The sequence below is a fragment of the Neolamprologus brichardi genome, chromosome 4, assembly GCF_056152115.1.
Source record: "Neolamprologus brichardi isolate AB-2024 chromosome 4, ASM5615211v1, whole genome shotgun sequence".
Lineage (NCBI taxonomy): Eukaryota > Metazoa > Chordata > Actinopteri > Cichliformes > Cichlidae > Neolamprologus > Neolamprologus brichardi.
Window position 1 is genome coordinate 8,949,569 of NC_142107.1, and position 26,842 is coordinate 8,976,410.

At 40.6% G+C, this 26,842-nt stretch overlaps 1 protein-coding gene across 2 annotated transcripts in view; it reads left to right on the forward strand.

Annotated features, from left to right (window-relative positions):
• LOC102795271 (Na(+)/H(+) exchange regulatory cofactor NHE-RF2) overlaps positions 1–22,363 on the forward strand; it is a 34,053-nt gene extending 11,690 nt beyond the window's left edge. Inside the window, exons 3-6 of one of the 2 annotated variants that reach the window (XM_035908075.2) lie at positions 13,059–13,280; positions 19,718–19,871; positions 21,343–21,467; positions 21,568–22,363. In XM_035908075.2, coding sequence (XP_035763968.2) covers positions 13,059–13,280; positions 19,718–19,871; positions 21,343–21,467; positions 21,568–21,732 — 666 coding nt within the window. In that variant the 3' untranslated portion in view covers positions 21,733–22,363. The remainder of the gene's footprint in view (positions 1–13,058; positions 13,281–19,717; positions 19,872–21,342; positions 21,468–21,567) is intronic. The other variant, XM_006791590.3, reaches the window with a different exon arrangement.
• Positions 22,364–26,842: the final 4,479 nt, after the last annotated feature.

The following is a 26,842-nucleotide window of genomic DNA, read 5'->3' on the forward strand; positions in this document are numbered from 1 at the left end:
ACTGTTGTAATACATGCACATATATAGGTCTGTAACTTGTAGAACTTCTTTCTATTTTTGGATAACTGATAATTATCCAAAACCTGGTCGAATGTCTTGTTTTGTTTAAAAATTAAATACACATAAAATGTTAAATTAAATCACGAATTCAATTTCAAAGAATTTTTGTTACTTTTTTGCTTGAAAATGTCTTAAACTGATAAACGTTCTGACTATTTTGTAATCAATAGATAAACTACTTGTTTAAGCTCTACTCATTCAAACGGTTTCTTGGACACTGTGAAAAACACACGCAAAACCACAACCGTCACCTCTGAGAGTTGAGGGATATCTGCCACGCACTGATAACAGGGGTGTGGACGCACTCATCCAAACGTTACATCACTCACGGCCATCCCATCACACAGCAAAAACACAAAATGGAGAGAGTTTTTTACATGAATTTGAAGGTGGGAAAACAACAAGAGAGTAGAGAAAATAACTGCCCCAACCTTGAAAACATCGCTGCCTCTTTCTAACACATACATCATCACATTACCACTAAATGCGTCAACTTTGGCCCATAATCTGAAATGACATTTAAATGTATGTAGAAGTAAGCCTTTTTCTGCCAGTTTCTTCATGCTGGATGTGATACTTGAGCAGATAGCTGACATACGTTATCATGGCATGGAGGGTGAAATGCAAAGCAAACAGGAGATTAAGGAAGAATAAGGTGAAGAAAGATAGTGAGAGATAGCGAAACTCTGTAAGGGGGGCTTAAACCACCTGTTGTGCTTTCTGGCTTTGCATAGTTTCACTAACCTCATGCATGACTGTGAAAATGAAACAACGACAGATCGCTGTTAGGATACAGGACGCTGGAATCACTGAGGCAAAGAGTCTGCTCTCTGGAAAATCATTTTGGACAGTCAGTGTGTTTGATGTTTTTCCTTCTGTAGTGAAATCGGGCCGTGAAAATCCCATCAGCTACACACAGCGGCTCTCATGGACGATTTGCTCCGAAGGTCACATTTGTTTCCAATGAAATCACAACATCAGGAAACACACATACAGTGCTGTGCAAAAGTCTTGAGCCACCACTCAGTTTGTTATCATTTCCTCAGGAAATGGGAAAAAGGTGCAGTGATTTATTGAAACATGTGCAAACGTACTTGGCAATACAACATTTAAGGCAAAAATGGAGTCAATGTACAATTCTAACAAGCTTGAAAGTCAATATATGGTGTGAATACCTTTATTCTTCAGCACAGTCTTTGTGCATTTTAGATTTGGATTCATGGCTCCATCTGACCTGTTGCCACGAATTTTCAGTCCAGCTCTTGTGTAATTTGACATACTTCAGCTTTCTCTCCCTGTTTCCCTTCCTTAAAAATGATTTCTTGAGAGCCAACCTTCCACTGAGACAGTTTCTGATGAGGCTTTAGTGAACAGCAGATGGATCAGCTGAAGGCTGAGATTTTTTCCTGTTTTTAAAGAACATGACTTCCAGATACTGTTCATCTGCTGTAGGTAGCTTTTTAAACATTCCACTTGTTCTTTTCCCCAGTTTCTTTAAGCACACACTGCATGCCGTGCGGCGATATGCAGCAAATAAAATGCTATTTTATGCCTGTCAAAAGAGAAATTTATATCAATTTGATCTGATTTAGATCAGCATTAAAAAGAATAATATGCAACAGTCTGATATAATATATAATATAATAATCTTATTATTTCAGTAGCTATCTAAAACGGTTGTCAGAGAACAGTATTTCTTGTCAAATGTTTTGGTAGTTTGCCTTTTTTCCAGCCTGCAATGACATTTCAGAGGGTTATTTAATTGCCTCTGCATCAAAGCTATTTGTGTGCTTATTAAGAAGAGTCAAGCTGAGTGCCTTCATATCCATCATGCTTTCGTCTGGGCTTGGTGACAGCAAAGGCCCCCAGCTACAAAATTACTGCACAATATGTTAGCACTCACAGGAGTTTTGCAGCTAATTACAGCTTCAGCCTGACAGTTGAACTGCAGGCATCTTCAGCAGGTGTTAAATGACAACAGATATTAGCATCCATGCTTGCTTAATCACCTATTTAAGTCAGCATGACAAAAAAAAAATTACAGGAAGCTCATATGTAAGTGTTTTTTTCTGCATTGCGGTGTAATTCCAAGCTAATAAATGCTTTTCTATTCATCTGTTGTACTCATAGCTTGAATTCTAGGGAGTGAATACATTTTTTATGGAAAAAGTAATAAATCACTGCAGTACATATTTAAAGATTGTTAAATGAAAGCACTACTGTAACCTCTCAGGCCCTACAGATACTTAGAAGGAGCTGTTACCAGTGGAAACCAGACACAATCACAGAGTCTCAGTCAGATGGAAGTCATGTGCGGGTGTATGCGAGTTCATGAATTTCAAATGGTCATTTAGAACCTGAATTCATTTGTGCTAATGACTTAAATTTGACATGAAATTCTGACTGTGCAGCCATGTGACCGCAGGCATGTTGAGTCATCAGCTGTGGCTTTTGAAAATTATAACTCGTGATTTTGTTTAGCATGTATGCTGTTGTTGTCCCTGAAATGAAGTTCTTTTTTTTAAATAGTTGTTGCTTTCTTGCTGAGAAGCTCGAGACCACTCTCATGCTAGTAAATGTGGAACCAGCAGCCAGGAGCATAGCTTAGCATTGTTAGAACAGCAATAGCTTTATTAACATTGCTCTGGGTTCTTGGCTAGCTTAGAGTTAGCATGTCAGTCTGCCCCAGGGCAGCTGTGGCTACAACTGTAGCTTGCCTCCACCAGTGTGTGAATGTGTGTGTGAATGGGTGGATGACTGGGTGTGTAAAGCGCTTTGGGGTCCCTAGGCGAGACTAGTAAAAACGCTATACAAATACAGGCCATTTACCATTTACCATTTATCTAAATTAAGATTAGCATGCTTTCTGTGCAGGTGAATGCAAAGAGCTAAAGTTGTTTTAGCGGCATAATGCAGTTGTTTATGTTCTGGATGCAGTTTCCACTTTAGCATCACGCTGTCGTCCTTTTGTGCAATAAAAATAAAAGTTATGTCCATATCCACTCTGCAGACCAGCCACTATCGTCCTCCTGCGACACAGGAACTGAAATCAACTGAATATGTAGTGCAAGTGCAAGTAGAACTAAAAGGTGAGATCGACAGTAAAACAGACTGACAATTTCAAGGAACTGGACTGCTGGGAACCAGTTCTCTACTGGAACTTCAAGGTTCTTGGTTCCCATCCCTACTCCAGGTTAGTTGTGAGAGATATCAAAATGTCACAGTCAGAGGGAATGTTGTTTCCAAGTCTAAAACGGTTGGTCAGACCTTTATTATTGTTGTTGTTGTTATTATTATTATTCCGACTGCTCTCCTTACGGCTCGCCGCAGTGGATCGGCTTCCATCTCATCTCTAGCATCCTTCTCTGTTACACCAGCTCTCTGCATGTCCTCTTTCCTAGCAGCTCCATCTTTAACATCCTTTGTCTAATATATCCTCCTCTGCACATGCCCAGACCATTGCACTCTTGCCTGTCTGTCTTCACCTCCAAAGCCGTCAGCCTGAGCTGCCCCTCTGATGTACTCACTTCATGCCAACCTTGCCCTGCCAAAGGGTAACAAAGTTTGCCTATCACCACTAATTAACATGTTAACTTTTCTTTGTCTTTCTTGGCCAGCAGACAAACAACGAGGGGAAACTATTAATTTCTCAAAGCCAAGAAATAACGCAGAGCATAACCTCCAGAAAATTAGCAAACAGAAGTTTTTTCAAGCCTGATTATTGGACACGGTGACAATAAATAATATAAAGTGTGTCCTTTTCCTAGCTTTAATTTGGTGGTATGCAGACTTACTGGCTTTCCTCATATCTGCTGTTCTGATAAGAGGGTGTTATTAATCTTCCCACTGTATTTTCAGGATGGTATAAACAATTAGTGTTAAAAAATATGAACCTTTAACAGTTAGTATTCATCTCCCCAAAATTCTCCCAAAGAGTCCAAGCAGTCACCGATGATAAAGCCTGTGGAAAACTTCATCTATGACTGATGCAGTTTTTCCAGGTTACAATTTTCCAGTCTAATCACGCTGCTCGGGAGTCAGGAGTTATGTTCTCAGGAAACACTTAAAGAGCAGGTGCTGCACGTATTACTCACCTACACACACACACACACACACACACACACACACACACGCACACACACACACACACACACATACATGCAGTGAAGCTGAGCAAAGGATTTTGTAAACAAATCTAAGCAGCTCTGACCTGGTAAAGCAGCACTGGACACACAAACCAAACACTTCCGCTACTGTTACACAATAACAACACCAAAATCAGCAGGAAAACCCATCAGCTATATAAATCTCTGGCTAGTCTTCACTCTTTCTCTTTTCTCTCTGTCTCTAGCGCTGCCTTTCTCCCTGCCCTCGATGTCCTGTGCATCATCTCTTTGACCAGTGCTCTCTTCTATTGCTTATTTTTCTAACCCACTTTCCTCCAATTTCATTTTTACAAGCCACAAACCCTGCCTCTGCTTCCCTTCAGTTGGCCCTCAATTCCCTTTTCTCTCATTCCCCTCCTCACTCCTGTCTTTCTCGCCCACTGTAAACTGGCCTGAGTTGCTCTTTCCCTCTCTGCTTGAGCAACACTTGAAGCAGCTGCACATAGGGCACACACACACATATATATACACACACACAATTTGAAGGCAGAGTCGCTGTGGTCTGCAAGTCTGAGACACAGCAATTTTCTTAATTTGGTAAAGTCCCATTAAACTATCCTCAGATGGGTTTTCTGAAGATTTCAAGTCTTTCCTTTACACTCTCTCAGATGTGAAGCCGTGATAAGTCCCATGTGCTGCTGTTTGCATGTAATGTCGTGGAACATTATTTTAAGTTAGATTTGGGTCAACACTGGCTTCAGTGTCCACTTGAGGGGATTTCACTCAGCGATGATGTCATTTATTTATTAACCCATGTAACTAAGTGTGTAAATCATGATTCGGTTTAATGAAGAAGACCTCAGCGACACATGTATTGTCAACAAGACTGTAACACGTGGTAAAAAACAGGCAGATTTTGGTGTTGGGCACAAAGGTCAGAGTAAAAGCCAATCCTCAGCTAAATGGCTGTCCACTAACCTCTTTCCCGCTAATGCAGTTCATTAAAGAAAACTTTATCTGCCCCAGCAGGGCCTCTTTTTCTCACCGCAGGCATATTATGCCATGTCATGGTACAAACAATGCAATTAATTACTTCTGCAGTTAAACAGAACAGGGTTATCAGGAACTCTAGGGCTTTTCCTACTTGTCAAGTAAACATGTCTGCGGGCCTATTAAAACAAGGACAGGATCAAGATGAACAATAAATAGTTAAACACTCAGTGGCACACAAAGAGCCACTGAATGTCCTCAATCATTGTGGCTATTATCTAGTAAAGTGAACAAACAAAGGCAGGCATTTCTTTCCACGGCTCTAACGGGTGTCAAATTCATTGCATGATTGATGTCTCCAAAACACCCCTGATAAAAATCTTTCCATGCTAAAAAATTTTTTAAAAAGTGAGGATCCTCCCCAGATGATGAAGGACAAGCATGCATGGAAACAAGAGCAGCAGCTCCTTCCTTGTGCTGTGCACGTTGCTGCTTATACTAGAGTATTTTTTGATGTAATCTCATAGATACTTACTGTATGAAAACACGCAAACTTTTTCTTTTTTTTAGTGGTCAGCTGCTACATGATTACAGCAAAGGTGCTTTCTTGTGTTTTGAACACTTATGGTAATTTCTGCGTTGCATGCCCAGCTGGAAAACAGACTGTCGACTCCAGTGAAAATGTTTCCAAGCTGAGGAGTAACAACAACAAACTGGGATACAGTTTTTTAGGTCATGAAAGAACTCTGGTCGGGTTATGGAAAGTCATAAAATAAATTACACCAAGGCCATGGAAAAGAAAAAATAAGCTGCACATTTAGTTTAGTTCCAGATTGTATTTTTTGTCGGAATGTCATTTTTTTCCATAAACTTGTTCTAAAGTTAAGTTTTATTTGAACCATTACTGACATTTGATAGATGCACAAGTGCAGTCATGAAAAATAAACGTTTTCACGGGATTCTGTGCAGTTCTGTAAAACCTTGTAGAACCACTTTCAGCAGCTATAACTTGAAGTCATTGTTTTGTGTATTACTTTTATCATTCTCTCACATCATTGTGGAGGAATTTTGGCCCACTCTTTGATTCAGTGTTGCTTCAGTTCACTGAGATTTGCAGGTATTGTTTATTCACAGTTCTCTTTAGATCCTGCAACCGAATATCAGTCAGGTTGAGGTCTGATCTTTGACTAGGCCATGCAACACCTTGATTCTTTTCTTTTTCAGCCATTCTGCTGTAGATCTGCTGCTGTACTTGGGATCATTGTCCTGGTGCATGTCCAAAGATTGGCCCAGTTTTAGTTGGCTGATTTCACTCTACAATGCTTTGGCACACAGAGGAGTTCATGGTTTAATCAGTGACTCAAAGTTCCCCAGGTTGTCTGGCTGCAAAACAAGCCCAAATCATCACACCTCCACCTCCAGGTTGACAGTTGGCATTAGGTGTTTGTGCTGATATGCTGTGTTTGGTTTTCACCAAACATGGCGGTGTGCATTACAGCCAAACATCTCCACTTTGGTATGCTCTGTCCAAACAACATTGTTTCAGAGTTCTTGTGGTTTGTTCAGATGCAGCTTTGCAAAGCTAAGCCATGCTGCCATGTTTTTTTTAAGCAAGAAGAAGCATTTGCCTGCCAGCCTTCCCAAACAAGTTGTACTTGTTCAGTCTTTTTCTATCTTTTTGAACTGTCATAAACTTTAACATGTAACATACTAGTCGAGGTCAGTAGAGTCTTAGGCTACGTTCACACTGCAGGCGAAAGTGCATCAAATCCAACTTTTTTGAGCCTATGTGACCCATATCCGATCATGGTATGACAGTGTGAACGGCACAAATCCGATATTTTCAAATCTGATCTGGGTCACTTTCGTATGTGGTACTGAATCCGATACATATCTGATGTTGTAGAAAGCGACTGCTGTTTGAATGTTCATGTCGCATTAAATCCATCTTTTACGTTTATCAACAATAGTGGGTGTGCTTGTTGTACAAACATGATAAGCTGAATATCGTTATTATTTAATTTCATGACACTTGTCATATTTCAGAGCTTCCCACATCTGTCTTAGCAATACAAATTCAGCATGAGAGATTCAGCATTCTTTTGTCTCACGGTTCAAAGGGCTGACTGACTTATAAAGAGGCTATTAAGTTTACAATAATCTCTACGGAAGCCACTTGATGCACACACACAGGGGATCTAAAGTTTCTTTGTAAGAAATCTAGGGCAGGTATAGCAGTGCACACACGTAGGCATGACCTGAACACACACCCTGGCTGTGAAAGGGTTAACAACCGGTCATGATCCATCCATCGCAGCAGGCCGCTGCTCAATTATTCAACAAGCTGCGATCTAGTTTCATCACCTGCCAATGCCACTTTCAGTAGTCAGTGCAAGGAGGAAAATATGGAGAAGCATCTGTGCACATAAACCAATTAAACATGTAAACTGGTGTGTCTTGTTTCTTACTCTGCCAAACTTCAAACTGCTCCCATTAAAGTGCACACTGTTTTGGAGATCAGTGATAACGTTTTGCGATATAACCTGTGTTGTGAAAACCAATATAAGTGATAATGGTTTAACCTTAAAATCGTAGCATTGTTCAGGCTGGCCATGAAGTCAAGCTCATGCACAATCCAGACAGATTAGTTGCTCTCATTGCAAGCCCACATGAGCTGATAGTTCATCTGATATCCTTCCGTGCATCTGTCTGGCAAATTGCATATCTTGTGTGATATTTAAGCTGCTTTAAGATGCACACAGTTACTTGTGAACCTGCAAGCTGCTTTGCAACCCACCTCCACCCCAGCTTCACCTTTCCGGCTGTATCAGTGTCAGTGTCTGTTATCACTGATGCATCCTCTGTTCTGTGTTGGGTCTTGCAGCTGTTCTCACCATCTACAGCTTTCCACATATACATATGAAATGGTGAGAAGACCCCAGAACACAGCTTAGTGCTGCCTTTTTTTGGCTCATTTTGTCTTGACTTCAGTCATTTTCTGGGGAGAAAAAAATATCTACTTTCAGGTAGAGAAATAGAGCTTTATTTGTGAAGACTGCTAACATAGGGGAAAGGGTGGCCTCAATCTAACCCAAGGTTTTAAAAAAACAAATCCTCCTTATGTAAAAATGACAATTAACTGCAAGGAGCTGAGGCCAGGCAGGCAGCAAGAACCCAGGAAGTTACCAGTTACTCAGCGTTTCTCTCTGATTTCTCAGACCTTCCACTGATTTAGTGCTCTGACGTTGGACTCGTCTCTGCGCTTGTCCTGCTAGACCTCAGTGCTGTGTTCAATACTGTCGACCACAATAGTTTATTACAGAGATTCGTGTCATAAGAATTAAAGCAACTGCACTGCAGTGGTTTGAATCATGTCTATCTAACAAGCTCTAATTTGTTCATGTAAATGAGGCGTCCTTACACACACAGGTTAATTATGGAGTTCCACAGGGTTCTGTGCTAGGACCAGTTCACTCTACATTATTATGCTTCCCCCAGACAGTATCATCAGTATCAGGCATAGCATACATTTTTATTGCTATGCAAATGATACACAACTATGTCTGTCAAGGAAGCCAGAAGACACACACCAAATAGTTAAACTGCAGGAATGTCTCAAAGACATAAAGTGGCAGTTTTCTAGCCTGAGGAAACATGGGCTGGAAGTCATGGGAGAGCCATGAATCAAACTCAGCCCTGCCAAGTCATGGACAACCATCGTACGTTACATAACTTGCACATGCATTAAGTATAACCTGCAATAAAATGACCAGATTTTAGGTTAAAGTGTTTTTAATTAGACTTGACAAGTGTTTTTGTATATGCAGTTTATATGTCACTATCCATTTTGAGCTACTAAGACGGCTCCCAAGTGACACAATTTGTCCCGAAGAACAAACTGAGCTACCAATGGCTAATGAATCTGTTCACCAGTGAATAAATCTATTGTACAAAATATGGAACTAACTGGGCAAAAGCTGCTAATGGAAAAAAATAAGCCTAAGAAAATAAAGTGAACCAGTTCTGGCATGTCATCTCATACATTAAACAAAAGAAAGTTCAGCCCTCAAACTTTTAGTGCAATCAAAATAAACCCAATTACAGAGTTAAAGAAATGACTTGGGTATTCACCCACACATGCATCTACTGAGACCAGCAAAATGTCATTGTGGCTGGAAACTAATGCAATCCTTTGAAGGGCACTCGTCCCTTTGACAGCAAATCGTCTCAGGAAGTCACAGTCAGGATGCTCGGGTCAGTATGCGTTTGCATGTCATGTTTAATGTATAGCAGTAAGAGTGGAATATTCCATATTCCTTATAGAAAAGCAGCCTGGTCATTTTGCATGAACTTGTAGTTACATGGTCTCTCTGTTTTTTTCCAGCATTTCCTATCGCTTCTCTTCCCATGTGGCACTCTGTTTTGAAAAACAAAATGTCTAATGCTGATAACTTTAATGATGACGAGCTAGTTTGCTGACAAAAATAAGAACATTACATCTCATTTTTCTCTCTCTCATCAAAATATTTTCTCCAAAAACCATTAGGTTTTCAGCACCCACAGTTCAAACAAACACAGTGGCTACATTTCATTTGTTTGCCTGCGCTTTTGGCAAGGTTGTGTGGTAACTTAAAGCCCTCCGAGGCTTTTGGCTGTCACCCTTCAAATCTTTCAAATCAGCGCCTCCGTCCTTTACAATTTCCTCTTGCCCAAATTAATCTTCCTCGATGTGGAGCGGAGTACACACACATACATGTGAGTGAGACCTGCAGCTAACCTGTGCTCTTAGTTTTATGCAGAAGAAACCCACAGCGCCAAAATAAAGTGTCCTGAATGCACACTATGCTGAGGACACGGAGTTCAAGAGATGGCACAGACCCCAGGGGGTGATTAGTGGGGTGCAGACAGGCACTGGGAGGCGGTTGGAGGTTAGATTGGCAGGCGCTTACGTCTCCCCCGACCTAATAACTCCCAGCTGTGCTCCTCTCAGTGTTTATGTTAGAGGAGTTCCACTGCAGACCTCGCCATCGTGTCTTACTGGAAACTTCTGTCATCATGATTTCTCTTAGCACTCTGTGTTTATCTGTTAGCTCTGCATATTCTTAAGTTGCCTGTCTCTCTTTTTTCTTGAACTTTATTTCCCAGCCCTCTCACTGCATCTAATTTTCTATCCCTCCCACACATGCACGCTCACTCATTCACTTCTCTCTCTGCCTTCCTCCTCTCCTCCGTTCTGTCATTTTCTTGTTAATTCCCTTTGCCTACATCCCAGGATACTAATGCATTCGATATTGCAAATATTTTTTCTCTCCCTTGGACAGTCCGCCCCAGCTGCCCAACCCAGGCACTTCCTCTCCAGCCAGGAAACAGAGGACTGTGAATTATTCCATTGTTTGTCAGTTCTTACTCCCTTCTCTTCTCTCTCTCCCTCCATCTAATGGCAAACTGCCCAGATCACTGCTGCCCTAAAGAATTCTGCGCCTGAACTGAAATTATATGTTGCCATCTTTGTTATTTTTGAGGTCTTTCTTGGTGAGAACTGCTGTGGAGATTCATGTTCTCGGGAGCCGTTTGCGTTAATGTCCAGGAAGTTGAATGGAAATGAGTGACGAGTTAGAAAATAGGGAAAAAAAGAAAAGAAGAAGCTGTCATCAACCATCATCTCCTGTTAACACACCATACTACCTTTGTCTCTTTTCTCTCTCACCCTGCCCACATGCTCCATATGTATTTATAGCCGGCGCAAGCTGGACCGTGATCTTAGTTTTTGCATATGCAGTGAAAGCAAAAGGCTTCTCAAGTTGCGTAATGTGGCTGGAGCTACATCATGTGAACACAGTGTGTGTACATTTTGTGGACTCCAGCTCAGCCTGTCTGTTATCTCAACGCTAATATCAGCAGGGGTTATGGAGCTGGCCATCCCTCTCGCAGCACATTTCTCTCCTGGGTGTGTAGGAGGGTAAATCAGCATGATCACACTGTAGAACTCAAGGCACAATTATACAGGTTCTATAAATGTCTTCACCCAGGCTATTAGTCAGAGATATGCTGCAAATGGACATTTTCAGTCCAGACTGAAATCTTATAATAAAATCAGACATCCTATTAAACGAGTGAATGGTGGTACATGAAAAGGAGGTTATTGTTAACCAACAAAAAATCAGCCGGAACTATTCAAAATTGATTAAATTACCACTGAAGTTAAGCATCGCTTTTTATGTATAAAATATTCACCCAGTGGAGTGGAAAGGTGGTGGAGCGTGTTTAGTTACCTGCTTCTGAAAATCATCACATGCTCTGCAGAAAGGAGCGTGTCATTTTGATGTATTCCATCTTTTTTTATATATTTACATATGAACCATTGTACATATATCCCTACATAAATACCACTGCTGTGATGTAACGTCTCTGCAGACCAAACATCAGCTGCGATTGATCTCATCTCTCTCTCTGATGCTCACGGTTTTTATTGTTCACACTTTTTATTGTTTTCTGACATCATGAACTGATAACTGTTGGCAATTTATATTTTTTCACTTTTTTTTTCTGTTCCTATGGTATATACACTCACCAGCCACTTTGTTAGGTACACCTGTTTAACTATGTGTTAACACAAATGCATAATAATTAGCCAATCACATGGCAGCAATTCAGTGGCCTGCTAAAGTTCAGAATGGGGAAGAAAGGTCATTTGCAGTAAGTGACTTGCTGATCAACTGGGATTTTACCACACAAAACAGACCATTTACAGACAATGGTCGCATCAGGGAGCCCTGGGCAAAAATGCCGTGTTGATGTCAGAGGTCAGAGGAGAATTGCCAGACTGCTTTAAGGCAACAGAAACAACCACGCTTTGTAGAAGAGCATCTTTGAATGTAAAACTTAGTACAGCAGCAGAAGTCCACACCAGAAGCTAAGAACAGGAAAGTTCACACAGACTCACCAAAACTGGACAATAGAGGATTGAAAAAATGTTACCTGGTCTGATAAGTTTCAATTTCCTTTGTGACACTCTGACAGTAGGGCCAGTTTGGCCTGAATAACATGAAAACATGGATTTATTCTCACGCTGATGATGGTGGTGTAATAGCCTTGTGGATATTTTCTTGGCCCACTTTGGGACCCTTTAGTACCAACTGTCCATTTGTTAAACACCACAGTCTATATGAGCATTATAGCTGACCGTGCCCATCCATTTATGACCACAGTGTACACATCTTTTGACGGCTGCTTCCAGCAGGATAACACCCCATGTAACAAAGCTCGAATCACCTCAAATTGGTTCGATAGTTGCTTCACAGAAAGAAAGCCATAGCTAATGTTGTATTTCCTGCATGAAGAAAGCTGCGTTACGATACAGCAGACCGTTGCTGGTTGTAACCACTGTCTGATCCTTTAGCTGTGTCACTGAAGTTTGAAAGATAACTAACAAACTAGTTTGCCAGCTTATTACCAACCGCTGCCTCTGTGACTGTAGCTGTGATTATGACTCTAACTGTAGCTATGGATGTGGTTTGGCTGTTAGGAATATAGCTGTGAGTCATTAGTTTACAATGTGTGTGTGGGGGTGACTATGTCAAGTAAATTGTGCTGGTTGAGTACAGTATTAAGTTCCTACCGTTGTTGCTAACACATCTGTAATAGAAGGGCCACAAAGAATGGCGTACAGTTACAAATATTCATGCACACTATTTGATTGTACCAGCACTACTGCGATAGCCATGTCCTCAGGCAACACAACTTGTCAAAGCATGGCCTTTTAAAATGAGTGATGTGTCAAGTCACCAGTTCTTTTTCTAGTCTCTGTTGAGGGTTTCCCTTAACTGACAGTGTAGATTAATCGTATTGTGTAGGATTTATGCAAAGCAGGCGGACAAACATCTTTTTCCCATTCACTTGCAGGAGGCCCAGGCTGAAGCTCAAACCCAGCCCGAGTCCCAGTCGAGGCCCCAGGTCAACCCATCCGAGCTCGCTCCACGTCTCTGCCACCTGGTGCGGTCGGAGATGGGCTACGGTTTCAACCTTCACAGTGATCGGTCGCGGCCCGGACAGTACATCCGCTCCCTGGACCCCGGGTCACCTGCAGACCGTGCTGGGCTCCAGCCTCAAGACAGACTCATAGAGGTGTGGAGTCTTTGTATCTGTAATATTACTCAGAAATGTAAAGTGCAACATATTACTTGTAACTGTTCTTGAAAGTAATGCAGTAATGTTACTTAATTACTCACTATATGAAGTAATCTGTTACATTATTCTATAAATGACCTGAAATGCAATTTTGTATAGTTACCAGTTCCACAGACCACACAAGTAACTATTATAAACAAGATGCATACACAGTCTTTCTTTCAGTTTTGAATGCATGACCATAAAAACCAGAAACACAAAGCAAATCTTTTCTTTGTGTTGGTGGTTTTGCCGCCCCTCCCTGAGACTTCAAAGCGATCGTCATGGTGATTCTACTGTAGATGTACAGGTAGAAATGGAGGCTGCAGGTCTGACTGACGCCCGTTGAAGTTCAGGGCCTGGTTCGCTGGTTTGGAGTCGCCATACGTTCAGCTTTAACATCAATCTGGGTTCTATCTGTGTTAGTAGCATCATCCAGTTTCACTCACTTCGCATTTCAACATCTTGTCCTTTCGTACAATAAAAATAAAGTTAACATTCATTCCTTAAAAGCTGTAGACCTCTCCACCATTTACCTCCTCTGAGCCCAACATGCAGATGACTGAAGAACCAAGTAACACAAGAAAAACACATAACTATTATTGTAATGTAATTACTTAATTTACTACAACAACGTGTTACTGAAAAGTATGTGATTACAGTAATTTGTGACTTGAGAACACACTACACACGGCACTGAATATTTCCGACAATTCAGTGCAATCCAGAAAAATCACATTGTCCAGTAAATTTTTCCTTTTTAAAGATAGGAAAGTCAAGTTTTTACAGGTGTATGTGTTTGTGATGTAAAATTAAGTTATTCAGACATGAACAGTATGATGACAACATCCCTGAATTCTGTGACCATGTGAGATTTTGAAATTAGTTAACTAGACATAGCCTAAGTTGAAGGTTGTGCACAGTCCCCAAACAGATACTTTTAGGACATAGATAGACTTGCATGCTGAATGAGTGAAGTTTGGCAGGTCAAAGAAGTGTCCTTAAGCAATCTAAGGTTCAAAATTTCCAGAACAACATATTAAGTAATTATTGTGTGAGAGGTTTTTTGGCGTGGGCACAGCAGACCAGAAAAACAAGTGAGGATATTTTAAAGCACGTAGACGCACACTGATGAGTTGATTACTGGTGATGCATACTGCATTCCCTTCACGGAAGATTATAAGAACCCCAAAAGGCCTCTTTCGTAAGAAATGACATACCAAAACACATGAGTATTTTTACACAAGACATGCGCCACCTTATTGGAAACCTTCAAAATTCAGCAATAAACCATTTTAAATGGTATAAAATGGAGATTTGTCATTAGTTGCTATTTTTAAACAAAGGCTTCAGGAGTTGAGAGCAGTCTCACACATGTGATCAAATACAGATGTGACCCTGGCTGTAATTAAAACGACGGGCGTTACACGTTTGTGTTTCTAAGGATAACAGGACCTGCAGCCTGAACTCGAGCTTTACTGTGTCAAACTGGTGAGGCAGAGCAGGGTGGTCTCAGGGGAGAGGAGGATCTGCTATAAATCACTTTGAGCTGAGACACGAAACAATACGGAGCGTATATGTGCTCCCTCAAAAACATGTAGAAAGAGACTGAGTGAGGTGGATAGCAAAGAAAGAATGCAGCAGAAAATGAAGATGCATGTGCAAAAAAGAAAAACAACATAATTATTTCAGATTTCCACCGGAGTGAGGAAACTGGTTAGAAAGTTCATGGATGTTTGGTGAACTTTCCCCTAGATTAACCAAAATCCACGCTACTGAAACATCATCATCGTTATAAGTCGTTCTTCATCGGAGTGTACACACACACACGGCATTCACCCTCCATTCTCATGACCTTTGACCTCTCCGGCTCTACATCAGGGTTGAGACTAGAGTGCAGCTCATTACATGAAACAGGACTCCAACAGGCTCTGATAGAAAAGTTAAACGAAGCTAAAATCCAGAGAAACATACTGATGCTTTTGTAGCTCCTGGTTTCAGTTGATAGCTCGCAGATATACTTCCTCTTAAGTAAATAAGGTGGTGTATTACGATGAGTAGAAGAGTTAGCTGAAGAGAGCCCCATCAGCCAGTTAGCAGTTATGACACATATTTAATTTGAATGTACTGGCAATCCTAAGCATAAAAATCACAATATGCCATTAGAGCAGATTCGGTGGTGCAGTTTTTTAGCACTGTCACCTCATAGTAAGAAAGTTCTTGGTCAGCTGGGACCTTTGTTTATGGAGTTTGTATGTTCTTCCAGTGCCTGCGTGGGTTTCCTCCAAATGCTCTGATTTCCTCCCACAGCCCAAAGACATCCATGTTGGGTTCATTAGTGATTCTAAATTGGGTGTAGGCGTCAGCGTGATTGGGGGGGTCTGCTATTCTGCGTTAACCCTACCACAGACTGACAACCCATGTCTCTCTCAATCGAGCCCTTCCACAACCTTAGTTGGAGTTTAAGGAAGTGCATGGATATTCCGGAATGCTTAAAGTGAGTTTTGCCCTTTTTCTCCAGTCTTTATGCTAACCTAAACGAGCAGAGCAGAGTTGCTGTTCACCAAAGTTAGCAAAAGGCGAGTTTGTGCTGGCAACGTGCTTATCATTAGAAAATAAAGTGCACTGATGCTTCACTGGAAAATTAGATGGCTGGAGAGAGAGTGTGGGAACATCCTGTAGCAGGTCAATGAAGGCACTGACTGTCCTCCACCTCCCTTCTCCATGGAGACAGAAACCGAGGGACACTCACAGACATGAACATTCATATACAGATGAAGTTGAATGGTACTCAACCTCACTCATTTAAAGCGCTTGAGTGAAATTATGAATACGTATGCATATGCAGAGTAAAGAGCAGGGTTAATTGGTATAGAAATAACACGCCCAGTATTGTGTGCTTAGTTTAGAGCAGAGAAAAAGTTATTTTTCGTTTCCTGTCAAATTCAGTGTATGAGTTGTTTGTGGATCAGCAAATCTGAGTCTTTGTGAAGTTAGTTGGCTGCTGTGTGAGTTAGTGTGGGAGAGCACCCTGATAATTACAGCCGTCTCTGACCATGCATCAAGATGCGCTTGTGTTATCTGTCAGCAGCTTGTTAGAGAGGTGAACAACCATGACAGATCTCTCTTTCTCCATCTCCCGGCATCTTTTTCTCTCACTACGCCCCATTACACAGGACGCGTGTTAAGACTATGATGAGAGCTCAGCTTTCTGCCCATGTCTGGCAGAAGCCCTGACACCAGTGAACGCCTCATCAGTCTCTGCGCCAACTGCCTCACTCATTCCAGGTTTACCCACATGGACACGTGGAGTGTTTTTTCCACGTTATGGCACCATGGTGGCCTAACACCTGCATGATGATAGCCTCACTGTCTCGCTCATCACAAACAGCACATGTTTAATTTAGTTTGCTGTCAGCGAAAAACACCTTACAACAGGGTTGGGCAAATAATTTTTCCAAAGGGACTGCTGATGAGGGCCACACCAATAAGATGAACCAAGTTCTTCTCAATAGTAATTTTAACCCTTTATATAAACTAATTTGTGCGACTCTCCACAGCGGTCCCAGTTTTTCTTGTGGTCCCATGGTAAAAATGTATATCCCACCCCTGCCCTACAGTGTCAGTCAGACACTACTTTGACTAAAATACTGTATGAATACATCAATATAAGAACCACTGATGGGAATGCCATGATTTATATTTACAGGCATCTTCAGGAGTTGCTATCATTTGATGCTCAAAATGCTGCCCCCTAATGTAACCACAGGTTTTCCAACACTTTCTGTTCTGACTATTTTAAATGGGCAAACATTTTAAACATGCTAAACCTAGTAACCCAGTAGAGGTTATTGTGCCTATTATCATTCTTACCATCAGCATTTTAGTATATTCAGTTTTTTGCTGCATATAGATCGGTGCAGCCTCATGGACCTCCTAGTTTGCCTATAGTTTCTCATTTAAAATGGAAACGCATCTATGTGTGCCTTCTTGACTCCCACACCATGTGCAAGTTTGATGTGAAGATCACTGGTGGAATCTTACGCTCTAATTCCTGGTAGAAGATTTCTATTGGTGTAACATCACTACAAACCTGTTAAACTCCATGGAACCTGTTAAATTCCCTGATGAAGGCATTGGAGTTTTCTATGTTGAAAATAAAAGTAAAGGTATTTTAAATGTGATTCAAGTTGCTGTAAGGAACGCTTACGCTACTATCCTAACAGAGCACTTTGCACTTTGCTCCTAGTCAGATCCTTCAGCTTTCAGGCCCTTTCCTGTAGAAGCAGCTCCCAGTTTGGTTTCAGAAGGCAGACCAGTTAGGCTTAAAAACTTCATTTTAGATCAAACTTAGTTTCAGTTATGTTCCACTAAGGCTTAGACTTCAATCTTCGTATGTTTCTTCTCTTTCCCCTTATCCCCCCTCTCTGAGTCTGGAGGTTTCTTTCTGTTCAAAGGGAGTTTTTCCTTTCCACTGTCACCAAGTGCTTCTTCAAAGGAGGTTGTCTGATTTTGAAGGTTTTCTTTTTGTTCTAATATTGTAGATGTAAAGCACCTCGAGGCAAGTGTTTCTGTGGTTTGGAGCTATATAAACAAAACTGAGTAATGTAAATTACATTAACATCTGTTACAAGCATGAATTAATCTGAGGCAAAATACTTGCAAACATTCATCTAAATCACATTTCACATTGTTTGTCCGGCATCCCCTCCTGGGACTCTGCGTGGACAGAAGTGTTACAAGTCACTCACAGTATCACATGCGTCATATTCTCAGATGTGTGGATGCATTTAAAGTTGTTTGTTTCGATCAGTCCAAGGTTAGACTCACATGTGCAAATAGCATGAAAAACGTGAACTGCAGGTGGCAGGACCTCAGAAACGCACAGTCAGAGTATCAAGAGGTCCCACAAGGGTTTGTCCCATGAGAAATAAGCTTCTGCACGTTTCTACAGCCTCTATTAATGAGCTCAGTGGGCAAAGAACAGAGTGTATTGTCTTGTGTGGGATGGACTGTTAATGAAGTCTGTGAAACATGACACAACACCTGTTGTTTGGCCAAATACAAAGATGTTTGTTCTCTCGGATTCAAACTGTCTGTCTGTCCCTCTGGCTGACATAAGTCCTGCATTTGTGATTTTTGATGTAGAGAGGTTCACATTTTTCCATATGTTGATCCTGCTCTCTCTACATTTCATTTCCATCTACTCTCTTTGCCCTTCCTTTCATTTTCTGTTTCCTGGTCTGTCATATTGTACCTTTTTGTCTACAGTTTTATTTTCTAAAGCTCAAATTTTCCATCCTCCTCTATCATAAGCAGTGAATTTTTACACAAATTTCCCTTCAGTACACTGACACCTGAAACTTGCACTATAGCCAGAGCCAAGGAGAGCCATCAATAATTGATTGTGTACCGACACTAACTCGGCATGCCGCGACTGCTGCCTTTTGAGAAGCCACGGTCTACTCAAAGTTTTCAAAACACAGCATCTAGATAAGATGAGGCAACAACAGACTGTTGTGTTATGCAAGTGAAGTGTAGAAAGCAAGGGCGACGTCACACAAGAGTAGATGTGGATGTGTGCTTTCCACACTGTTACGTCACGCTGCATCCATGGCCACACGTACGTACAGATGTAAAGAAAAAAGCTTTGCTTAATCGCTGTTGCAGAAATTCAAGAGGTAGTAGAATTTTTGCATTTTTCAGGCCCCCTGAAAAATAAACTCTGTGCAATTAGTTTGTGGCTGCATGGCTCCCCCTGCTGTTTGAATGAGGTAGCACAGACTTATATACTGTACTGTCCCTTAAATATTGACATTTCAGCAGAAGTCAAAATACCCTAAATGTCATTCCTTTAGGCTAAAATTTCATGACTACTCCTAAAGTGACCCAAAATGACCCTGGGTCGAATCAAGGAAAATCGTGTTTTGAGGGAGTCTTGAATCATCAAACTATACATGCCATGTGTGTATTTTTTATGGGACAGTGATGACAAAGGTGAATAAGGACCTCAACATTGTAACGAGGACTGTCCGTGTTCCCATCCCATTTGCCCAGATTGCCCAAAAGACACTTCATGGGAGTGTAGATAACTTCATGTTGCTGGTTATAGTTACAGTTACTCGTGTAGCTGGGACTGTGACTGAGCATTAACTGTTTACAAAACAGGTCTTCATAATAGCATGAATAGCAACTTACTCAAGGGTCAGAAGGTTAGCAGGTGTTCAGTCCAAAATAGAGAGTACTATTCACTGTATAGCTAACTATTAAGAAATTCAGTTTAAAGCTGTCATAAGCCTGGATGGAAAAGTTAAAAAGAATAACATGTAAAAGCGTGATTCTTTTAAACAAAAGCAACCTTCCTTTTTGTGTGTGTGTGTGTGTGTGTTTTCCAGGTTAATGGCGTTAACATCGAGGGCATGCGGCATGCAGAGGTGGTGGCCTTCATCAAGAAAGGGGGAGATGAAACCTGGCTGTTGGTGGTGGATCCAGAAACAGACGAGCACTTCAAGAGGAGGGGATTGATCCCCACAGTCAGCCATGTAAAAGGTGGGATTGTGCTACATCAGGCTATTTGATGGGCTTGAATTTCCAAGAAGCCCTGTTGAGGAAGCACATGGCAGATATTTTATTGCATTATTTTGGTGAACATTTTTTCAAAAAAGATGTTTATAGTTTTTAAAAACTAGATAGAGCATTCTTCTTTGTTAGAAGACAGTCACAAAGATAGCCTGTTTGAACAAAAAAGCTTTAACTACTTTTTAAAGGACTCTACGAAATCAACTTGTAGTAATAGATTGTTCCACGGTTTTGGTGCCACAGGCTGAAAGGCTTTGTCATCCCCTCTCATCTATTTAGTCACGTACAGGGAAAACTAACAAATTCAGAGCCTGTGAATGAAGACAGCAAGCAGCAGTGCAATTTGTAGGTAGCTGACATAAACAATCTGGAGCCTGGCCATTTAGTGCTCTGTATGTAAATATTAGAATTTTTAAACAAATCCTAAAATTTATTGGGAGCCAATGTAAAGAGGATAAAATGGGAGTGATGTGAGCTTACTAGAACTTTTTAACAGGATGGCCACAGTATTTTGTATCGCTTGGAGAGGTGAAAGAGATGATTTGTCCAAGAATGTAAACATGGTATTACAGTAATCTAAATACGATGGCACAGATGGATGAATATTTTACTCCCGTTCACCTGAGGAGACCATATGTTGCAATTTAGAAATGTTCTTTAGATGAAAAAGGCAATAAAGACAGAATAGAGATAAAGATGTTTCATCCAAGTTGGTGATATTTAAAACAAAGTAATTGGTAGAGAGCTAATGACTAATCTGTGTTAAACAGTGGACTAGGGAAACCTCACCTGTCCAGCTGGTGAGGTTTTAAAGGGATATAAAGCTGAATGTCATCGACGTAAAAACATTTCATAAGAAAAATCAATAAAAGATTGAAGGATACCAGCTAAAGTATTTAGGATTTAGAAAGAAAAATACTAATTACCCCATGACTAAACCTTGTGGAGTCCCACAGTTTAGGGAGGCAATGTTAGAGGTGCACTTGCCAACCCTAACAGAGAAAGACCTATCAGATAAGTAAGATGAAAACCAATCTAACGCAGAGCAAGCGATACCAACTAAAACCTTAAGCCTATAAAGTAAAATGTTATAGTTAATGGTATTAAAAACTGCACTGAAGTAAAATCCATAAGACGCCATAAAAAGATCATTATAGACCTTTAAAAGAGTGGTGGCAGTGGAGCGCTGCTTTTTACAGCCAGACTAATTTGGCTTTAATTTGTTCAGGTCATCTGCTTAGCACTGACTAAAAAGTCTAGCATACACAAACGAATAATTTGGGGTATCTTCCTATGTAAAGTTAGAAGAAAACATCTAATGAGATCCCATTTTTTTAGATGAACAATTATTATCAAATAATGACAAAAGTAAAGACAAGCACTATGTCAAATAAGCCGTCAGCTTGGAAAACACTTCCTTCATATGTGAATGTTTTCGCAGACTATGACGGTCCATCCATATCCAATGGCTCCCCCAGTCCTCAGATCAATGGCAGCTCTACCACTCAGTCCATCCGGTCCACGCATTCTGACCTCAGCAGCCAGGGCAACAGCACGCAGGTGGATGTGAGCATTCGTGCACAGTGACATGTTTGGGCTTTGTACCTCCACATAAAAGCCTCTACCCTAAACCTTTGTTTGCATCTGTCTGTCTCATCATTTCTAGCTGGCAGATGATGAAGGTGGCCAGCTGTCTGACCCCTTTGCCGAGATGGGCCTGAGTCTCAGCGCTACGGCGGCAGAAGAAAAGATGAAGGTCCGTGGTAAAGAAAAGAGGAAGGCCCCGCAGATGGACTGGACGAAGAAGCATGAGCTCTTCAGCAATTTCTGAGACATTCTGCTCTAAGGACACGACAAAGGACAGAGCTCTATGCAGTGAATGGGAGACTTATCCTCTTGATATACAGATTCTCTTCTTCTTAGACAAAGAACCAAGATAACCCCTAAAACAGAAGATATTTTCATCCTGGGATTTAATGTGACAGAACTGTGACAGAACTGTTCGAAGGATTTTACTTCTTAAGTGACTTAATAGTCCAGCATAAAGGAAGTGCTATATGACTTTGTGACTGCAAAAAATATGCTCAGAAGGGAACTTTGTCCTTACATGTACTGCTGTCCTTGGGGAAAGTGCAGTCAAATATTCACAAATTTGCCTTTGTCTTTACTTGATTATCCCATTCTCCCTACTCCTAGAGACTCTTTTTGACAGCTATTTTTATATTTAAAAAATATAAGCGACTATGATTAAACAGTATCCCATCATCGTGGACTGCGTTTGAGAGACTTTTGAGGACACTGTGACATGAATGATTGTGGATAATGTGGGGATTTTGTTCCACAGAAGTCATAAGAAGCCCAAAGTTTGACAGAAGATCACTGTGAAAGAGTTGAGACCCTCCACCTTCAGCCCATTGATCCCATGTTTGATTGTAACCACTGATAAAGAAAATGATAGTTGAGCATAGTGTATCCTACGTGTATTTGTACCCTTACTTTGAGTCGATTACTTTGATTTAAGAATCCCCTACTTGTTATTTAACCATTAGTCGTAATAAGTGTATCACCACTAACCTCTATTTACAAAGTGCTCCAGTGCACACATACATAACAAAGGGAGGCACCACTATTATTAATTGTCTTATTGAAGGAAATAATAGGCATGAAAAGTGAGGGAGTTTCTCAGGGGAAATAGTGTGAGGGATGAGTTTTGTTGTTGTTATTGAAGGCTTGATGTGTACAGCAGGGGGCGAACTTACACCATGAATAGAGACCCCCTTTTGGCACTAAACGGAATAGATGTTTATCCAGACTTCATTCATCATCTTAAAATGTCCCAGAAACATTAAATAATTCAGATGAAGTGGAGAAAATAAACTTTAGATCATTTGAAGATGTATTTGTATTAGACAGCATTATTCAGATTTAATGTAAAGTGGCCTACACTTTATGAGCTAGTTATGTTTTGTTGGACTTTGATTCAAAGGTAAGTTGTTAAATATGAAGGTATGAAGCTCAGCATCATTTTATAGGTAGCTTTGGAAGGAAAGTGTAATTGCTGGCCACGTGCTAATAATCAGTCAGTATTAACTATAGTATTGTCTTGTAAACGGGAAGTTTATCAAGTTGATTTGTGCTCAAGGAAGGTCAATATTTTGTGACAGTGCTGAGAGAAACCCCTGAGCCACCTTTCATTTTTTTTCTACATTTTGCTAGGAAAATAGGAAATGTATGCAGTGATTTAACAAAACATGCAAATATACTTGTAAATACAGTATGTAAGGCAAAAATTCTGATGAGATTGTAAGTCAATATTTTGTATGACCACCTTTATTTTTCAACATAGCCTGAATTCTTTTAATCCGGTCTTTAAGTCTGACGTCACTAGCCGTGTCTGGGCTCAAACTTTGCTGCAGGTCCCAAAGTCAAACGATCACTGTGGCATCACTGAGAGTTGAAAAACTGTCTAAAGTCTTTCATCTGTAATAAAATGATCAGCGTTCTGCTCTACCAGGTGTAACAATTGAGTTTATCATCCAGGCATCCATGAAAACGGAATTTATGAAATTTAACGGAGTTAGAAATTAGCAGGAAGTTAGCTCGCTAGCTTCTATCTAAATACAATATAACATGTTCTGACTGAGGGACTTTGGAAACAAATTAAAACGTACAGCTCTGCTATCACTTCCAACATAAATGAAGACAGAAAACTAAACAGCAGTGACGTTTGTAGGGTTACTGAAGTTTGGCTAGCTGGTATATAATGATGTGCTACGTGACCGCTAGCGACACAGCTATGTGAGCATAATAGAAACACACTAACTTTTGTCCACTCGATAAAAGTTAACGTGAGGATTCTCGGTGGTCAGGAACAAATGTAATCGCATGGCAGGATGCTGTAAACAGACCAAACTTCAGCTAGGAGAACAACCGAGATAATCCATCCACAATACGAGGTTAGTCATTCATATACTGCTGCATGGGCTGGGCTGTAGTTACATCCTAAGGTTTTAAAAACTGAGCTTAAATAAATGATTAGCGGTAATAAAAGCCGAGGGAGGTCAACAGTGATCACTGACTGTTTTAGGAGCTTTTTGAGATTAAATTGAAGAAAATACAAAACATTAAACATGTTAACAACACAAAAGCCATATTAAACGCAGACTACTTTAGGCCCGGAAGTAGGATTCGTCACGTCATCACTTAACGACCGGATAGCTTTCTTGTCATTTCTTTCTTCTTTTCTTTTTTTTTTCGATAGGTTGAAAGTAACAAAGTGTCTAAAGATATCATTTTAAACTGGTTCTTTGCTAAGTTGTCAGTCATGTCTACATACAAGATTGGTTTATCCCTTGAGTTAGATGCCTTTTTTAAGCTTGAATGAGTCATAGGTCAGTTTTAAGTGCTTAACAAAAAAAAAGAAGGTACAAAGACTGGACTGAAAATGATTGAAAAAGCAGCCAATTTCAAAAGAAGAGAGAAAATTAGAAGAAAATTGGGTCTATGAAAACAATATGAAAAAATGAAGGGTGGCTCAAGTCTGTTGCACAACTCTGTACATTTACCTGCTTTCGGCCAGATATAAAGTAACTGTGTCCGGAAGGAACAAATTCACCTAGAAAGCCCACTAATTAACTTGTGTGGTCTATTTTGATGATATGTTTTATTTTTAATGAGCTTTTGAGACAAACTGGACAACAGATGAGAGCCAAAACGCTTTTGTTTTTATCTCTTTGACTGCACATCACTAGGCTAGCTGTTAACGTATTTGTGCTAAGCTAAGTTAGCCAGCTACCCCCTACAGCTTTCTATTTTACTTACAAACAATAGAATGGCATCTATCCTCTCACAATACAAAAACTAAAAGTATGAGTATTTACCATAACATTGAACTATTTAATGTTCAGCTTTTCAATATACGAGGATCCATGCAAGTACATTCGTATAGCTTGCATATGAAGCTAAATATCTGTATGTATGTATTCTGTAAGTGACAGCCCTGCTTGACCACTGCAAGAAGACAGTACGTTGGAGTCATGGTAACTCTCACCTACAGCTTGAGCAGTTTGTGTGGTGTATTGTAGGTTGTAGGGAGTGTCAGAGAAGCACACATTGAGGTCAGAGATGCTCTGGAGGATCTAGTGGAAGAGACTGTGGGAGCCATGGAGCTTACCGAGGATTATTACACATACAGGGACAGCTGTCATACACATGCTCACACACGTTGGGTGCACAATGTGTGTGGAGAGGAGTTATACATGCCATAATCCAACCAATATTGATATAATGTATGACAGCAAGTGGATTTCTGTTCTCATTCACGACCACAGTCTTTCCACACAGTGTCGTGATTCATCTTCAGTGTCTGTCTGTGTGCGCTGTAGGGCTCGCTCTGTATGTTCTGACAATCAGCAAAGCAGTCTCTTGTTATTGTGGCTCATGTTTGTACAGTAAAAGAATACGGTATATGTGGCAGGTTGCATTTTTTTTTTCAATAAAGTGTGACAATGGTGTTTCCATCACTCTCTCTAAGATGGATTTGAGCTTTGTTTTGTTTGTCTATCACTGTTTATCACTGAAACATTTCTTCTCTCTATTGGTGTTTTTTTTATAGTCACAGTATCTCTCATTTGCTCCTCATTCCTCTCTTTCCCCCTGAACCCACTCGACCTTCTGTGGCCCAGGATTATGTGGGCATACAGTTTCAGTTTCAGCGTGTTGTCAGAATTTTCCTCCACCCAGCTGCTTTGAGCTCTTTGGGCTGACAAAGGTGAAACCGAGGTCAAAAGTGCGCTTGCGTGCACATGTGAGCGTGCATGGTGAATTTGAGGCTTTTGTGTGCACCGCTATCGTCTGCCTTGAAGAGAACCACCTTTGGCTGTAATTGTTTTCGCTCTTTCTTCACTCATTCCCTACAAAGTCTTCTTCTATGACTATTTCGCCACGTAAGCAAAGCACAGGTTCATGATAAACTACTTTTTGTATTAGTGAGAAATAGCTTTTTTTAGGGTATTGTAACAGTTCAGAACCTGGAGGTCTGAACCCCCAAAATAAATCTGGAGGGACATGAGAATATTAATTGTATATGAAATAACAAAACTAATATAAATCACATTTTGGCTTTTCTCTAATCTTGGCTTTATATGTATGCAGTTGGATCCCCTTTTGCCTTCAGAAGTCTCTTAATTCTTCTTAGCATAGATTCAACAAGATGCTGGAAACCTTTCTCAGAGATTTTGGTTCATATTAACATGGTAGCGTCACAAAGTAGCTGCAGATTTGCCAGCTACTAATCTACTAATGTAGATCCGACCATTCCACCACATCCCAGCGATGCTCAATTGAGATCTGGTGACTGTGGAGACCATTTGAGTGCAGTGAACTCATTATCATGTTCATGAAACCAATTAGAGACTTGAGCTTTATAACACGGAGCATTAGCTCACAGGAAGGAGCCATCTGAAGATGGTAAACTGTGGTCCTGAAGGGATTGACATGGCAGCATGGCATTTAAAAGATGATCGATTGGTACTAAGAGACTCAAAGTTTAGTAAGAAAATATTCCCCACACAATTATATCACCAGCAGCAGACTGAACCACTTTACAAGATTCATGCTTTCATGCTGTTTATGCCAAATTCTATAATCACAGCAGAATTTGAGGCTCATCTGACCAGCCACCATTTTCCAGACTTTCCAGACTTTCCTGTTCTTGGCCAACAAAAGCAGCACCTAGTTTGGTCTTCTGCTGCTTTAACCCATCTGTTGTGCATTCAAAGATGCTCTTCTGCGTACATCAGTTGTGATGAGTGGCTATTTGAGTTACTGTTGCCTTCCTATCAGCTTGATATGAACAATGACATAAGCGAGGCATTTTCATCCAGGGAACTGGATATTTTCTCTTTTTTATTTAGACCATTTAAACCCTAGAGATGCTTGTG